The sequence below is a fragment of the Poromitra crassiceps genome (assembly GCF_964638095.1).
Source record: "Poromitra crassiceps genome assembly, chromosome: 16".
In the NCBI taxonomy this organism is placed as follows: domain Eukaryota; kingdom Metazoa; phylum Chordata; class Actinopteri; order Beryciformes; family Melamphaidae; genus Poromitra; species Poromitra crassiceps.
Genome location: NC_139645.1, coordinates 30737839 through 30756017, shown reverse-complemented (window position 1 = coordinate 30756017; position 18179 = coordinate 30737839). Strand labels below are relative to the sequence as shown.

Genomic DNA, 18179 nt, shown 5'->3' with positions numbered 1-18179 from the left:
GAGTCATGTGACGAGTGAGCTCACTGCCTGGAAGAACTGGCATCATGCAAACTAAACATGGGGTTACTTTTGTGTCTTTATCATGCAGTCAAACAGAATAGGTTCGAGAGCAAAACATTCCACACTGTTTTTATTTTGTTGCAAATCTAATTTTGTGATTAAAAATGTATTAATGTGACTTTAAAAAAAAATTGCGAATCCAAAAGTGTTACTTGCTGTTGAGCTGAATCTGGTGGGCGGGACCTAGGCTGAAAGATGTAAGACACGTCTCTATTGGCCAGTCTGGATCGGAGTGACAGCTTGTCAACATCCAAAGTTAGTAAAGGAGAGAGTGAGGTTTCAAATCAATGTGCAAGTATGTTTACACATAACTTCTGTCTTAATAATAGACAAAATGTTATGTTTCAACTGCTGCATTTAGATTGCTTTGGTTAACAATCTGTGATGTTATAATTGCTTAAAAAGTAAAGCAAAGCAAACATGTATTTCTTAACACAAATGTATTTTACTTGCAATAAAACGATTGCAGTGTTGATAGCTTTGCTCTCAAACCTATTCTGGTTGACTGCATGATAAAGACACAAAGGTAACTCCATAAATTAACAAATAAAATACAATCTGGGCGGCCGATGGAAATGTGAACACTTGACTCCATTTTTCAAGGAAGTGAATTCACACACGCCGTTATGTGGGAGTGGGGAGGGGAGGTGGTTGGTGTGGGGGGGGGGGGGGTAATCAGAGGGTTAAGATGGCAGTTGAGTGACAGCTGCATAGCACTTATGGAGAGAGTGAGTCTGAACGTTACATGTTGTGCATGAAAAGCATTCCTTCATTCGTGCTGAGGCAAACCATTCCTACGACGGCGTGTTAGGGCCACTGTAGGTATAAATAAATAAATAAATAAATAAATAAATAAATAAATAATCGATAATGGCGCTGGAAGAGGGGGGGTAATATTTCAGAAAAAAACCTCATAATTTCCTAGATTAAAGTCGTAAATTGAGGGGGGGGGGGTAGAATATTTTCCGAGATTATAAAGTTATGCATTTGCAATCCAATATTGCAAAGTGAAGCGATGTGGTTCCTTGACAAAACAAGTACAAACACACACACATTTCTGACTTTAATCTCCGTATTTTATTTGATTTCTTTACCTACGGTGGCCCTAATATGTCGTTTTACATTCCAGACTGGAGCCTGTCAGACTGGTGTCAAACACACCGTTGGCGTTTGTTTTGACCTTCCTGGAATCCCAGGTGGGTGGGGTGGAACCACAGAACTCTCCACAGTGCACACAAAGTGCATTTCAGTGAGCCTCAGTCAGGTTGCACAGACAACAGCATGACCCCATTGACCTTGTATTGGTTTGATGGCGGCTAAGTGTCTAGTATTAATTAATACACAGGACAAGATGTTACTATCCCTTGTGCCAAAATCCGAGGAAAAACACATTTAGAGGCCCAATCCAGAATAAAACAAGCTAACAGGCTAACAAACTAATAAACAAGACACAAATCACCAGTTACCTACCCTAGCCAACAGCAGTATGAAGCATGTCATTGGGGTTTTCAAGTGGGCACCTTCCTTCACCGACGTTTCGTTAAGTTAGGCCCACGACACCTCAAGAAGGCTTAACGGTGTAATCCAGCGTCCTGGAAACACCCCCCTCCATGCTACCACCGCACAACTGCATATTACCTCACTATCTAAGCCTAGCTATCCAGGTCGGTTCGGTATGACATTCCTGCACACCACCACTGTCAATGATTCAGCCCTGTTGATGCGGACCGTTAATCATGACCAACAACAAACAAACAATCCCTAACTACACCACCACTGTCAATGATTCAGCCCTGTTGATGCGGACCGTTAATCATGACCAACAAACAATCCCTAACTACACCACCACCGTCAATGATTCAGCCCTGTTGATGCGGACCGTTAATCATGACCAACAACAAACAATCCCTAACTACACCACCACTGTCAATGATTCAGCCCTGTTGATGCGGACCGTTAATCATGACCAACAACAAACAATCAATCTGACCTTAGCGAGCTCCCCAGCTAGCATGTTTCCTCCTTATCCACAGCCATTCACTTGCTCGTTCTGCTGCCTGAGACATGTTGCTAACCGCAAGTTTCAGGCTCCGTCCCCGAATGCCCAACTCAGTTAGTAAGGCAATAACGGACTTTGCCACAAAACCACGGCAGCCCACCTCTACAGGCCGCACTCGAGCCCTCCAACCTCGCTGCTCTGCCTCTGCTGCCATTTCAGCATACCTAGCTTTCTTGCGCTCATAAGCCTCCTCAACTCGATCTTCCCACGGGACTGTGAGTTCGATAAAATAAACTCTCTTCTCTACCTCAGACCACAGTAACAAGTCCGGACGTAGCCGGGTGCTAACTATATATGCTGGGATGACTAGCTGTTCATTCAAGTCAACCCTCATTTCCCAGGCTCCACCTACACTTAGCTGCCCTAACTTGTGCCTGACCTTAATTGGTCTAATCTTTTCTCCCTCACGTACAAATTTGATCTGTCTATTCTCTTTGCTAGCAACTAGAGAATTTACTTCTAGCCGCTTTTCCTCAACTGCAGCTGCCAAACATTTCAACACCTGGTTGTGACGCCAGGTGTATCGCCCCTGGGAGAGACTGACCTTACACCCTGACAGAATATGCCTCAATGTACATACACTAGAACACAATGGGCAGGCACCATCCTCGCCCAACCACTGATTTAAGTTCTGGGGAGATGGCAGCACATCATAAGTAGCCCCTAGAATAAATCTAATTCTGCTGGCCTCCATGCTCCACAACTCTCTCCACTTCAACTTTCTCTTCTCTACACTCTCCCAGTTCACCCACTGTCCTTGCTTTGCCTGCGACACTGCCTTAGTACATCTTACTGCCTCCTCTTGCCTATGTACTTCTTCAACTACCATCTTCCTCTTTTCTATTACTGATGCCTTGTTCCACACAGGTTTCCCTATGCACAACCCTAAGCCTCCACGCCCATGCTGCACCTGACCTATGATATCCCTGTGTCTAAGAGCTGACTGTGCTTGCTGTACTGCCTCCTTTGGGTTCCACTTCCTCCCTGTTTTAACTGTGGGCGCTACACTCCTAACCACTGGATCCTTTGACTGAGTCAGAGTCATTTCCAGTCTAACCTTAGCACACTTGAACTCCTCTGTCAGGCTAGATAATGGCAATTCCAATATGCCTTTCCCATATAAGGCTACACTGCTTAGGCAGCGTGGGACTCCGAGCCATTTTCTAATGAATGAGTTAATCATCCTTTCTAGCTTTTCTACCTTTGAAAGGGGAACCTCATACACTGTCAGTGGCCACATCAACCGAGGCAACAATCCAAACTGCAAACACCACAACTTTAACTTTCCTGGGAGCCCTGACTTGTCTATACTTGAAATACCTTGAATCATTTCCTGCCTCACCTCCTCAAACTGTCCCTTATCACTGAGACTTGCATCATACCATCTTCCCAAACTCTTGACTGGTTTCTCTAACACTGTAGGCACCACCTCATCATTTATAACAAACTTCTTACCTACTACCCTCCCTTTAATGATTGAAATACTCCTGGACTTACTTGGCTTCACTTTCATTCTAGCCCACTGCAGATTACTATTTAACTTATCCAACAATCTGCTAGTACATGGAGCGGTTGACGTCATAGTCGTCATGTCATCCATGTATGCCCTAATTGGAGGGAGCCGCAGCCCTCCCTGCAGCCTTTCTCCACCCACTACCCATTTTGAAGCCCTAATAATGATCTCCATTGCCATGGTAAAAGCTAATGGGGAAATTGTACACCCTGCCATAATGCCTATCTCCAGCTGCTGCCAAGCTGTAGTGTACTCTGCTGTGGTAAAGCAGAGTTGAATATCTAAGAAGTAGGCTTTAACTAAGCTCTTTATACTACCTGGCACTCTAAAGAAATCAAAGGCCTCCCATAACAGACTATGCGGCACTGACCCGAAAGTATTAGCCAGGTCCAAGAATACTACATGCAGGTCTCTCTTCTCACGCCTAGCTGACTGGATTTGGTGCCAGATCATGCTGGTGTGCTCTAAGCACCCGGAGAAGCCGGGAATTCCAGCCTTTTGCACCGAAGTATCTATTAGCCTATTCTTTTCTAGATAACTAGACAGCCTCTGTGCCACAACACTAAAGAAAACCTTCCCTTCAACATTAAGTAGACTGATAGGTCTAAACTGACTTATCTCTAACGAGTCCCTTTCTTTAGGAATGAAGATTCCCCCTGCTCTACGCCATGCCTTAGGAATAACCTGCTTCTTCCAGACTACCTTCATCAGCTTCCATAGAAACTGCAACACATCTGGAGCACTCTTATACAGCCGGTAGGGGACTCCATTAGGACCCGGGGCTGAAGAGGCCCTTGCACGTCTCACTACTTCTTGAACTTCTTTCCACCTTGGTGGGCTATCATCACACTGGCTCTCTATTTCACCAATAGGTGGAATATCAGCTGGGACTGTCATCTCTCTAAACCTTTCCCTATCTTTGTGAACCTCCTCCAAATATTCCTCAAGCTTCTGCTTAGGTACCATAAGGCTACCATTCTTTTCCTTACTAAACAATGACTTCACACATCTAAATGGATCCTTATAGAATGCTATTCTAGCTCTCTCTTTCTTTTTCCTATTTTTCCTAATGCTCTCTGCTCTTCTTAAAACTGCCAACCGATCCCTCACATCTGACTGCAAGCAATCAATGCCTTCCTTCTCAACCTCTGTAGCTTTCCTCCACTGCCTCTTAAGCTGTCTTCTCTCCTGGATAAGTCTATCTATCTCTTGTTGGCGCCTAGATTTAACTACCTCACCCTCTAGTTTCTTCCTTTTCTCAAAGACGCCAAACCTTTCCTTACCATAATCATAAATACAATCTCCCATTTTCTCCAACTTACTCTCAGCAGTTCCTTTAAGCTTCTCTAACATCCTAACCAAATCACTATTGATATCTTCCCACTTCCTACTTTCCGCTGCACCTGGCCACTTAACTCTAGGCTTCTGACCGCTAATCTTCTCCCTTTTTGGCTGGCTGGCCTCTCTGCTTTCCTCGGTGCTAGGACCTGCCTCAACATCAGGGGTGCTGATGTCCTGCGAGCTGTGGGTTACTTCCTGTCGCTGGACTTCACCCGACTGACTTGATAAACTTCTTAAGAAATAATTATCAATGCGGGGTCCCTGTGTTCCCTCTACCAAGCACCTCTTCCTGCCTTGATGGATTCTAAGGCCCCTCAAAGTTGTTACCTTCTGCCAGCCACACAAGCAAACCTGACGCTTCTTTCCATCTACATCTGAACTAGTGGCTTCCACTGACATGTTTTCCCTGCTCATAGTCAAGTCCGTTCCAGAGTCAATAACCGTGTCAACCATAGGTGAGTCATCTTCCGCCCCCGCTCTCGCAGACTCTAGGGGTGTTTTTTCATAATTCTGTTTCGTAGCAAGTTTGGGTGTAACCAATGGCCTATTGGCCTTGGCTACTGCCACAATGAGCAGCTAACCCATTGCAGCCCCGATGGGGTCTAATCCCTCCTGTCAGCTGTCTTTCCATGCTGTCACTAGGTCTTTCCCTAGTTGTCAGCTGCACTATTCACAACAGTCACTAGCCTAAGCTAGCTTTAGTATTAATTAATACACAGGACAAGATGTTACTATCCCTTGTGCCAAAATCCGAGGAAAAACACATTTAGAAGCCCAATCCAGAATAAAACAAGCTAACAGGCTAACAAACTAATAAACAAGACACAAATCACCAGTTACCTACCCTAGCCAACAGCAGTATGAAGCATGTCATTGGGGTTTTCAAGTGGGCACCTTCCTTCACCAACGTTTCGTTAAGTTAGGCCCACGACACCTCAAGAAGGCTTAACGGTGTAATCCAGCGTCCTGGAAACACCCCCCTCCATGCTACCACCGCACAACTGCATATTACCTCACTATCTAAGCCTAGCTATCCAGGTCGGTTCGGTATGACATTCCTGCACACCACCACTGTCAATGATTCAGCCCTGTTGATGCGGACCGTTAATCATGACCAACAACAAACAAACAATCCCTAACTACACCACCACTGTCAATGATTCAGCCCTGTTGATGCGGACCGTTAATCATGACCAACAAACAATCCCTAACTACACCACCACCGTCAATGATTCAGCCCTGTTGATGCGGACCGTTAATCATGACCAACAACAAACAATCCCTAACTACACCACCACTGTCAATGATTCAGCCCTGTTGATGCGGACCGTTAATCATGACCAACAACAAACAATCAATCTGACCTTAGCGAGCTCCCCAGCTAGCATGTTTCCTCCTTATCCACAGCCATTCACTTGCTCGTTCTGCTGCCTGAGACATGTTGCTAACCGCACGTTTCAGGCTCCGTCCCCGAATGCCCAACTCAGTTAGTAAGGCAATAACGGACTTTGCCACAAAACCACGGCAGCCCACCTCTACAGGCCGCACTCGAGCCCTCCAACCTCGCTGCTCTGCCTCTGCTGCCATTTCAGCATACCTAGCTTTCTTGCGCTCATAAGCCTCCTCAACTCGATCTTCCCACGGGACTGTGAGTTCGATAAAATAAACTCTCTTCTCTACCTCAGACCACAGTAACAAGTCCGGACGTAGCCGGGTGCTAACTATATATGCTGGGATGACTAGCTGTTCATTCAAGTCAACCCTCATTTCCCAGGCTCCAATAGAGATAGTATGAGGAACAGCATTGATTGTGTCCTGAGAAAGGAATCTACCAATCAACATCATTGGTAAGTAGCAAATAGGGCTAGGGTTCCAAAAACCAGAACTATCCCTTTAATGTCCAGACTCGTATTGTCTCCATGGTAACACTTAAAATTCCATAATCGCCATTCTAGACAAATGACCATGACAAACAGTGGAAGAATGTTCTATCCATTCAGGTTCTGTGGTGCAGGGCACACAACAGGTGGCAGAAAGTTTAGAGTATTTGAAAGTTTTATTTGAAAGACTTTACTGCCACTGATAACTTGTCCTGATGTGGTCAACTCCACCCACCTGCTGCTCCAGGTAGGATAAAACAAACACACCAAAGTATTTGCGAATGCCGAGACCCGGGTCTGCTGTCCAGAACGCTGTTCAAGTCAAACAAGAGATGCCGACATGCAGTCAGGCTGCTTGAAGAAGTCAATTCTACTAAAAGAGTCTGGGTAAGAGAGTTGACTAAATGCCTGCAATGTAAATATGAAATATCATCTAGGCGAGATAACAGTTTAGTCCAAGATAGAGCTAGATTAGCTAACTACATCGAGTATTGTGGAGCTACAGAGCTGCTCCGGCCTACAAATCATATTGTCCAGACATAAGGGAACATGCTTGTTTGGTACAGTACAGACCCCAGTGAAAATCAAGTGGCCCCAAAGTCTGACCCCAATGGAGAATTCAAACGATGTAACCAAATGCAGTATGCAAAGTACACCATCTCCCCAGCCTGCCCAGGGGCAGTGGAACAGTATCTCCCCCAGGCTTAGGTGTGGCATGATGGGCAATGGTACAGAATCCCCCTCAGCCTTATGGTCTCTGAAGCAGCGAGTCACAGAAGCGTTGAGTAGGAGCCTGGCCATTCACACCAGAAGCGCTCTGTTTTGCTCCGCCGCCTCGCTCTATTTTGCTCCGCCACGGTCACAACTTGTATTGACTCGCTGAGCTGCAACGCAGCTGCTGCAAGACCTGCAAGACGTGAGGTGATGCGGGCGGTGTCAACAGTCTCCCCTATTAACAAGGACGAGAGACGAGGCTTTCACCTCGGATACGATTCTGGTGTGTCCCAGAAGTTAGGTGTAGTGTGAGGGGCAGTGGTAAGGTATCTCCCCCAGGCTTAGGTGTGGTGTGAGGGGCAGTGGTAAGGTATCTCCCCCAGGCTTAGGTGTGGTGTGAGGGGCAGTGGTAAGGTATCTCCCCCAGGCTTAGGTGTGGTGTGAGGGGCAGTGGTAAGGTATCTCCCCCAGGCTTAGGTGTGATGTGAGGGGCAGTGGTAAGGTATCTCCCCAGGCTTAGGTGTGGTGTGAGGGGCAGGGGTACAGTATCTCCCCAGGCTTAGGTGTGGTGTGAGGGGCAGCGGTAAGGTATCTCCCCCAGGCTTAGGTGTGGTGTGAGGGGCAGTGGAGCCACTGGGTCAAGATGCAAAGCAATCAGATTGAATGCAGATCAGAGCTGCATGCCGTGACCTGCTGTACCTCATCAGCTGGTGGATACTGACAGCTAAACCAAGCCTAGAGAGAACGAGACACATTCAGAGAAGACATGAGAAAGAAGAAGACAGAGACATAGAAGCCGTTTTCCCACATGCGCTTTGTACCGCTAAATGACCGGAACGTGGTCTAATGCCTGCATGTGGGGAAGTTGTTGTTCCGGTATAAGCGCGACCCCGTCGTCGCGGACATTTCACCAGTTTCGAGCCAGTCAGAAGAGCGGTATGCGCGATAACGGGCGCAAGTGTAGAACGGGTCCAGTCATTTGCCGGCATGGGCGAGGTGTACACACGTTGCTTAATGTTCCAGCTGGCATAATCTAATCATTCGCGCACATTATAGCAAACTGCCGAAATGATCTTGTGATAATAATGTGTGGGCGTGCTGATTTTCCCCTCTCTCCTCTCTGCTGCCTGCTCGCTCTCTGGCCACAGTCCTCCTCCTCCTTCAGTCACAGGCACAGCCCGACAGGGACACAGACGAAGCAAATGCACGAAGCGAAATGTGGAAGTATTTTGCTTACATTGCCGACAGCGAAGGCAAGCCCGGACACATCAAACGAAGCCAGTCTGTAAAAAGTGCTTCAACGCGACGCAGGTGAACGGATAAACAAGCAAACTTATTTCACCATCAGAGTTTTGCCGACACGTCACTCCCCACCCGCTCTGCAGTGCCGCCCCGCCCCCCAACATACAGGCAATTTCGCTGCTAGATTCCCACATGCGAGAGCCAAGGTGTGAAGGGAAATGTCCGATATTGACTTACAGGTAATTTTCCGGTACGCATGTGGGAAAACGGCTATAGAAACACAGCTTCCACATTCAGCTCAGAACAGCTCAGGGTGGAGACCAGGTTTAACATTAAGCTTAGTGTCCTGAAGAGATCACGACAAGCTTCCGTTCAGATACATCGAACAACATAAGAATCCTGTGAAGCTAAATGAGAGACAGACAAGCAGAAGTATATTCCCTCCATACAAGCTCAATAATTATATTGTGAAATCATCAGAGACTAGCTGTATCAGGATACAAAACAGCAAACTAGTCTCTGAGCGGTCGCTCACCAGCAGTGACATGAGGAAGGCGTGGCGGTAGAGGATCCTGATGCAGCCCAGACGCAGCGTCACCGCTCCGTCCAACGCCGACATGTCGCTGTAGCCCCGCCCCTCCGTCGCCCCGGGAAACAGACACAACTTAAAGCTGAACACCTCCTCGCCCATGATGGATACCGCCTGGAGGAGAGGAGAGGAACTACTCTCAACTACAAGTGGTATCAAAAGCACTGATAATAACTATACAGATGATGATGATAATGATCATAATAATAATAATAATAATAAATATATGTTATTATTATTATGAACATCTAACATGGGAACAAAACAATATAATTTCTGATCAAATGAATATGAAGACGAGATGGATTTGTACCTTTTTGTGAATGGTGTTGGGGTCGACATCCGTGACCACGATGTCTCTGAGGCGAGCAAACACCTCCGTCTCTTTAGAGCGGACCAGGACCGAGGCGTCGATACCTGCAGACAGGTTTTATTCATTCACAATTCACTGTGTGAGTGTTGTAAAGGGACCATTCACCCAAAAATCAAAAACACATATGGAGATATCGGCCGTAGAGATGTCGGCCTTCTCTCCAATACAATGGAACTGGATGAGTTTCAGCTTGTCGTGCTCAAAGCACTTTTTTTTTTGGAAAAACTCAACAGCAATGTCTTGTTGTGAGCAGTTTCATGTAGGAACTATTTTGTTTCGACCAAACTACAGTACACCCGCTAGCTGCTTGTGTATTGGAGAGAAGGCAGAGATCTTTATGGCAGACATTTCTCAAACTTGGCAACAATGATCTAGATGGATAAATTGCACTACAGGTAAGAGGAAAAACATGTATTTTGGATTTTGCGTTGGGAAATAAAAAAACAAAGTTGGTACCTTGGACTCTGATGTCGGCGATGCTGCGGCGGTCGTCGCAGACTTCCACATGGAAACATCCCAACATGGCGAACAGCTTGAAGCTGAACATGCTGCCGTCTGCCGAGCCTTTAGACACTGCAGGAGAGATCATCACACCTTATAATGAGCCTTTAGACACTGCAGGAGAGACCATGACACCTTATAATGATCAGAATCAGAATCAGAATCAGCTTTATTGGCCAAGTATGTACACATACAAGGAAATTGGCTCCGGTTCGCTTAACTCTCAATGTACTCTCACACACAAGACAAAGGAAAGAAAGAAAAAGTCTGCTCAGGCTAAAACAAACAAGAATCACAAATGATAATTAAACATGAACTACTATATACAATGCAATAATAATGAGTGTATGAAAGCGCGTCTATATTGAAAGTAGGGGTGGGTAGTAGTATCGCAATATTTTGCCTGACGATATTGTATCGATATTGCTTTTTTTTTTCTTTTTTTTTGCAGGCCATGCCATGCCACCGGGCTGCTATGAACTTTCATTCCAAGGCCAGCAGTAAACAAACGGTAGCATATTTTCATTTTGTTTTAACAGTAACAGTTTTGTCATAACAGTAATTTACAAATTCCCCAGTTACTGAATGGGCTGTACAAGATGTTTTGTGCAAGTGAAGTGAAGTTGCATTGTTCAAAAACGACCTAAGTACAGTAGTCCACACACACATCCAGTTAAGGTGGACTGTAAGTAGACTGTAACAAACAGTTCAGTTTGTCAGGTGCATGCAACTATGACATGACTTTATGAAAGTTGTTGGTCTGTCTACTTGACAATGTTGCTGCAATAAAATGGTTGAAGTCAGATGTACAGACTGGAAAATTGTTATATAAACCAGGTGTTGACAAAGTTTTCCTTTGGGGACATCATTTGCAGTTAAAAAAGTAAGAAATCGCAATATATCGAAATATCGCAATATCCAATATATCGCAATATTCAATATATCGCAATATCGGCGATATCGCAATATCGCAATACTATCGTATCGTGACTCAAGTATCGTTTTAGTATCGTATCGTGGGCATCTGGTGATTCCCACCCCTAATTGAAAGTGTGTGTATGAAAGGAATATATGTACAGTATATTTAAGCAATATATCATGAGAGCAAGTGTGTTGTGGTGAATATATCCCCCTGATCAGTTGTTATCCCACGAGGCCGCAGGCCGAGTGGGATAACAACTGAGCAGGGGGATATATTCCACAACACACGCTGCTCGAGTGCTATATTGCTTTTATAAAAGGGTTCCAAGTATAATAATATAATAATAATAACACTATAAGTCCGACTGGCATGGTATTCTGAGAGTCAGTTGAAACACTACTGTAAGGCGGGACCTCTAGCAAGAAGATAGACCTGCGGGTGATTTGATTGGATCGTTCTGGAGACTGAAGTCGACATTGGCCAATCCTGGCGCTTGCTGCGAACCTGAGAGCTTTTTGCAAAGTCCGACACCAGAGCTGTACCAAGTAACGTTACGTCTTATTTAGAGATGCGGGGTTAAGAGTGAGGGCGCGCGAGAGAGGGGTTAAGACATTAGCCCGCGTCTATTCTTGTACAAAACATCATTTTCTGCGAAGTATTAGTAAAGTTATAAGCGAAGATCGATTCACAAGGATCTGAAAGGTGTCTCCGCCATTTTGTTTTCAAAGCCTTTTAGTAAGAGAGTTGCGCCATCATGCGTCCATAATGACTCATTGTACAAAGACTTGAAGCATACTCAGGTTGCATTCTCAGGGCTTGCCCGACACCAACTAACGTTACGGGGTTAAATGCGGGGTTAAATGCGGAGTTAACAGCCTTTCTTTTGCAAAGAAGACATTAGCCCGCATCTATTCTTGTACAAAACATCATTTTCTGCGAAGTATTAGTAAAGTTATAAGCGAAGATCGATTCACAAGGATCTGACAGCTGTCTCCGCCATTTTTTTTTCTACGTTGTCATTTGAGGTAAGCCTTATTATTACTCTCTTAGTAAGAGAGTTGCCATGGCAACCAATAACCCATGGCCATGGGTTATTGAACTCGGTTACTGGAATTATACAATGGCTGTGAACCAATCAGATTGCTTGATTTGAGAGAGCCATTTTATAAATGGATATATACAGTTATAGGCAGTTATTAATATAGGCAGTATTAATACAGTTAATTACGTGTATAAATAAGCAACATGTATACATATATACACAGGGGTAGGTGATACAGGTTACTCCACATTGGGTGTTCAAGCTTGCAAGGTGTTCAAAGTGATCAGAGTGAAGTCCTGAGTATCCACTACTCACTTCCTCCAGGAAATTGACATTTTGCGACCACAATAATTAATGCAAATTCAACCAACCTTGCAAATGTTTCAAAATACCTGTGATTCTTTCAGCAAAAATGACAACAGGTTCCTCAACTTGTAATTTTTTCCAGTTCCCGCAATTTTACCACAAAAATTGAAATTTTTGAGAAAAGTTGCCATTAGATAGAAAAAAAAATCTACTTCCCCGCAATTCTCCCCGTCCCTGTCCCCGCCAAAAAATCACGCAAAACTTCATTTTTGATCGCAACAATCACAAAAAAGTCCTGGAGGGACTGATTACTGTTATGAGCTATTAAAGTTAGCGGTGTGGAGCTGGTGTGTTCTGACCTGTCCGGCCCGCTCCGGCCCGCTCTGGCTGCTTGGCCCCTTCCCCAGCCTCTCTGTCCCGTGCCGCCGCGAGCTGAGGAGGCACCACGCTGCTCAGGAAGCTGAAGGTGGACAGCAAGGCTCTGGTGTGGAGGAGGACATCCAGGGAGGAGAACTCAACCTGGGACGACACACAGCAACCAGGTCTAACCAGGTCCAACCAGGTCTAACCAGGTCCAACAAGGTCTAACAATATCCAACTAGGTGTAACAAGATCCACCCAGGTCTGAATCAAATCTATATGGATATTTAACTAAAACCAGCTCATAGTTAACACATTCACTGCCAGACATTTTTTTTTTACTGTAGGTAGGTTCTGCCAGAGGGTTTTTTTGAGGATTCTGGCTCATCTTTCAAGACCCGAGGATTCTTTTCTGCTAAGATTTTGTGAACACACAATATCTCAAAAGAACTAATAGAATGTGTGCTTTCTCTGTCTAAAAGAGTTAGTTTGTAGAGTTAGTAGTTATGTAAGCATTAGCAGTTGAATACAGCATGGTTTCAGCGTCAGAAAAATTATTCAGAGATAAACGGCTTTTTGTGAAATTCGATAGAACAGTCACTTTAACCATTCATTTTTGCCATCAGTAAGACGTCAGACATCTAAACAATAGTTTTGAACAGTAATTTCCTCCATAACAGCAGGAAACTCCCCTCTGCTTCCAACTCCTCCCTCCGTGTGTGTTCTCCTCCTGCCTCCCTGGCTCTGCAGCGGGCGTGTCACAACGAAGTTGCTGCTGCTGCTGTGCCTGTTTGCGCGGCCGCTCTTTGAGGAAGTCTGGGTGGACTCGCTCGTTTCGTGGAGTTTTGGTTGAGAGCTTTGATGAAGCTTTTGCGATTCTGGTCATATTTATGCTGCGTGTTTCAAAGTGTGCATCTAATCTATTCTTGGAACCCCCCACCGTTGCCACCGCTGTGCATCAGCGCGAAAGTGAAAGCGTTTTCGCCATCAATTTTACAGTATGAGAACGGCTTCCTCTCGCTTTTCCCTCCAGTTTTGGGTCGCCTCTTTCTACTGTGGAGAGACATGTCGCCACTCAGTGGGTCGGTAAAATAGATTATACACATTCAATACCTCCAATTCTGGTGTAGGAGACGTAAAAGGGTTAGATCAACGTCCCACCGTCAAAAAAAAAAAATCAATTTTTTTGACGTATTAATACGTCATTGGCAGTGAACCGTTGGATTATTTTTGACGGATTAATACGTCATTGGCAGTGAACGTGTTAAAGTAAAACATGCAGCATTTTTCATGATCAGTGGCACTTATCCGTCAGACTGGTCTCCCTCCTCAAGCTGAAGCTAACACGTTATGAACACGTTGGGTTTGCAGACCCATTAAGAAAATTAAACAATAAAACAGAAAAATCAAAAGCTATTATCCAATCGTCCAACAAATGTATTTTATTATAGTGAATTAACTTGTTACAAGCTTTGTGAACTGAGTTTGTCATATATTCCATATATACATTAAATGTCTCTTTGCATCCAAGAACGTGAAATTAAATAACTTGAAAGATAATCTAAATTAAGAAGTTGCCTATACCTGCAACAAGCCAAACGCTAAGTTCACACGGAGAACATACGCCTTGCCTTGCCTCAACCCACGCCTACGCCTGCAGACCTTGAGCTGGGCGTGAACCTATTACACGCTTTTGCGATCACACCGCACGCCTATTCCACGCTGAACCTGAGCCGAGTCACAAGCACCTCTCCTCTGTCCCGACTGTATTTTTTCACGTGTGGTCCAGAATTATCATGGGTAGGTCAAATAAATCTGATAGGCTATATTTAATGTTCTATTGATGCTGGATATGTATAACCAGGTCTGACTCTGACTTTTTAGAGAGGTAATCTTGCAAGAATATGTGCTGGCACAACAACATTGTCCATCTTGCTTCTTCGGTCGCTATTCTCTCTCCTGAATATGTGTTTGCCAACGGGGAGAAAGCCCCACGTGATAGCCACACGTCAATCTCTCTCTCTCTCTGCTCAAGACTGTTGTAGTAACTCCATTTTATTTTGAAATTCAGTTGACTTTGCCATTTCCCACGGATATTGTCGTGTTTTTCTTTCATGGATTGACAGAAGAAGCCTGCCTGCACGCGCCTAGTCGGCTTGAAAATAGAACTCACGCCTAAACGATAAAATCGGAAAGGCACAGGCAAGGCGTGGGTACACGCAGGGTTCACGCTCAGGCGCCCGGTGTACACAGCCTCGTTGACTATTTAAAAGCGTGGGTAAAGGCAAGGCGTAGGCAAGGCTTGGGTCACCGGTGTGAACTAAGCCAAAGATGAGATGTGCAGTCAGTCAAACTTTATAGCCTATATTTTCTGAAGTAGTCCATTACAACGATGACGAGGGACTGCAGCTGGTTGACACGGGGGCATCCAACTCGCTTTCAGAACGGACTTATAGCCTACTTCACAAGATGAGAATATTTGCTTTACTTTAAACAGAAGGGCAAAGGTAAGAATATTAGCCTTGTGTTACCTGTAGCCTACATCTGAGAACGAAATCGCTTGTTGCGTGTTGCGAGCTTTGAGATGATGCGCGATAGGCATATTTATGCTGAAATGATGTTGACATTAATGGCTAAATTAACGAACATAATAATAAGCTTTACAACCTGTAGAGGACTTCTCTGTCGCTGCGAAAATTCTCACAATACGGCCGTGGCAGTTTCTTCATGATCAGCGCTCCACTACATGTGCAAAGCAAAAGCGATTCTTATCAACCCAACTTTTCCTCGCTGTGGCGGCTTCTTATGGCTGGTTGGATCTTGTTCTGGACCATCGTTAGGCCTACATAAAAATAACTGGCTGAGGGACGTCTGCGTTGACATTTCGGTCAATCCAAAGGGCTGTCAGCTGCGAGGCCTGTCGGGCGCGGGATGCTGAACAGCTGCAGCGTGCGCATGGAGCGTCTGCTGTATTTTTTCTTCGTCCCCAGCCCCCCAACCACTCAACATAACAGCGGGGCGAAAATATATAATATTTAAGTCTATATTTAAGTTGTAGCTTATGGCAACATCACTGGTCACACAATATTGGGCTATTTTATATAGCCTAATGGATTTATTTATTTGGCATTTCCAACCGGCTACTTGAGTTGGCGACCTTTTAATTTGCCGGCCCATGGCAACAAATACCGGCTAAAAGCCGGCAATTACCGGCTAACGGAATCCCTGGTCTGGATGCTCCAAGTCTGATTTGTGTCACTTGTCCCAAACCACATATGGAGGTAGTTTCCAATCTGCTTCAAATGTGCTTTTGACTGATGTGTCTTCAGTGCGGACATGCAGATCCACCAAATCTGATTTGAACGTCACTCACAACACATCAGCAAATGCTTCTGCGCAGGAAAACCACGTTAACAACGTACATATTTACTGACGCCCACGTCGTTACCATAGCAACCCATGCAGATAGGCTGTTTAGGTCTGGACACACAGATCCGACATGACAATCAGATTTGTGGCAGTGCGGACACACTCCCAAATCAGATTTGGGAAACCAATCAAGATAATGATGATTACGGTAATGACTTTATCAGCAAATCGGATTTGCCTGTAATGTGAACATGGCCAGAGATTGAGACAGACTTTTTATTTGTATTTTTTTTACCAACACTGCACCACGTGATGACTGGCTGACGTCGACTCGACTTTATTGATAGAAACGTCGACTTGAAAAAATCAGGAGGCGTGCAACCCCTAGTGTGTGTGTGTAGGTGTGTCTGTGTGTCTGTGTGTGTGTGTGTAGGTGTGTCTGCGTGTGTGTGTGTGTACCTGGTGTGTCACAGTAGTCCAGGCCCACATGGTGCAGATAGGCTGTGAGGTTCATGTCGTAGGTTCTCAGCTGGCCCTCGGCTCCCAGCTGAGACACGCTGAGGGCCAGCAGGTTCTGCTCCTCACAGGCCTGCCGGGTGAGCTGCAGCCGAACCTGCACACACACACACACACACACACACACACACACACACACACACACACACACACACACACACAATGTCACGGTACCAATAATTCAGTAGTCGGTACCGGTACTAGTGAATTTCCACGGTACTCGGTACCAATTTCGGTACCACGGTAAAAAGACTGATATTTCTTCAACATATTCTCCTTTATTAAAGTATGCAACCATTTCCAATGAACAAATGGCATGTAGCCTTCAACTTTAAAACAAAACAATGTGCTTCTGCTTACTTCTTACATTCAACTCTGTATGGCAGTGAGTGCACAGTGCAACACCAGTGGCATGTAGCCCTCAAGTATTGTTTATTGAATAAATAAAAAATCTATACCCTCGGTACCATGCAAAAACAGGTACCGAAGTACCGAAAACAATGTAGTACAGACTAAGTACTGAAGTACCGAAAACCGTGACAACACTAACACACACACACACACACACACACACACACATACACACATACACACATACACACACACACACACAGTGAACCGACGCACCGACTTGACTTCGAACTTGAAGTGCAGGTCGATGAGCTCCTCCAGCGCTGATCTCTGCTGCTCGTCGTCCATGGACCTCTCACTGGTGTCTTCATCTGAATCTGACAGACAAACACATTAGTGAAGAACATGACACAAACTGACACAAACACTGATGAAAAACCCACTCAACTGAAAAAAGAAAACGTTTGACAAAGACAAACCAACAAAAATTACCTAATTACCTAAGAACTGACCCCCAAAAAGGATAAATAAAACGTACTATGTTATTCTATACAATTATATACTGTGTGTGTGTCTATCACAGGCATGCAGACAGACATTCTGGCGCCTGCCAGGTTCAGGGCAGTCTTGTCTTTACATAAGAATGTCTTTATCAAACGGGTGTTGATTGACGGATGTTAAAGTAACCAATCAGCACCCATCTGTGTCCATGGCGCCCAGGAGGGCGGGGGGGAGGCTGAGCATGCGGGACTGGACCTCCGGCGCCAGAGGCAGGACCTGCAGGAGAAGCACAGGTTCAAACATCAGAGACATTCTCTCAGTGAATGTTCATTTTTGTTCTTCTGAAAACTCTGGGGGAGGAGCCTGTGTGTACAGAACCAGGCATACCTTGGCGGTTGGGGGAGGAGCCTGTGTGTACAGAACCAGGCATACCTTGGCGGTTGGGGGTGGAGCCTGTGTGTACAGAACCAGGCATACCTTGGCGGTTGGGGAGGAGCCTGTATGGACTGAACCAGGCATACCTTGGCGGTTGGGGGAGGA

General features: G+C 45.2%; 2 protein-coding genes across 2 annotated transcripts in view; both read right to left on the bottom strand.

Moving 5' to 3' along the window:
* Positions 1–17486, bottom strand: part of LOC310791583 (intermembrane lipid transfer protein VPS13C-like) — a gene marked incomplete at its 5' end in the record, with an annotated part of 101032 nt that extends 83546 nt beyond the window's left edge. The window contains 8 exons of the mRNA XM_083653250.1: positions 8267–8302; positions 9345–9512; positions 9712–9815; positions 10228–10344; positions 12902–13061; positions 14487–14503; positions 16731–16884; positions 17415–17486. Coding sequence (XP_083509376.1) covers positions 8267–8302; positions 9345–9512; positions 9712–9815; positions 10228–10344; positions 12902–13061; positions 14487–14503; positions 16731–16884; positions 17415–17486 — 828 coding nt within the window. The remainder of the gene's footprint in view (positions 1–8266; positions 8303–9344; positions 9513–9711; positions 9816–10227; positions 10345–12901; positions 13062–14486; positions 14504–16730; positions 16885–17414) is intronic.
* Positions 17487–17828: 342 nt separating this feature from the next.
* Positions 17829–18179, bottom strand: part of LOC310791582 (NLR family CARD domain-containing protein 3-like) — a gene marked incomplete at both ends in the record, with an annotated part of 77382 nt that continues 77031 nt past the window's right edge. The window contains 2 exons of the mRNA XM_083653249.1: positions 17829–17915; positions 18027–18092. Of these exons, the coding sequence (XP_083509375.1) occupies positions 17829–17915; positions 18027–18092 (153 nt within the window). The remainder of the gene's footprint in view (positions 17916–18026; positions 18093–18179) is intronic.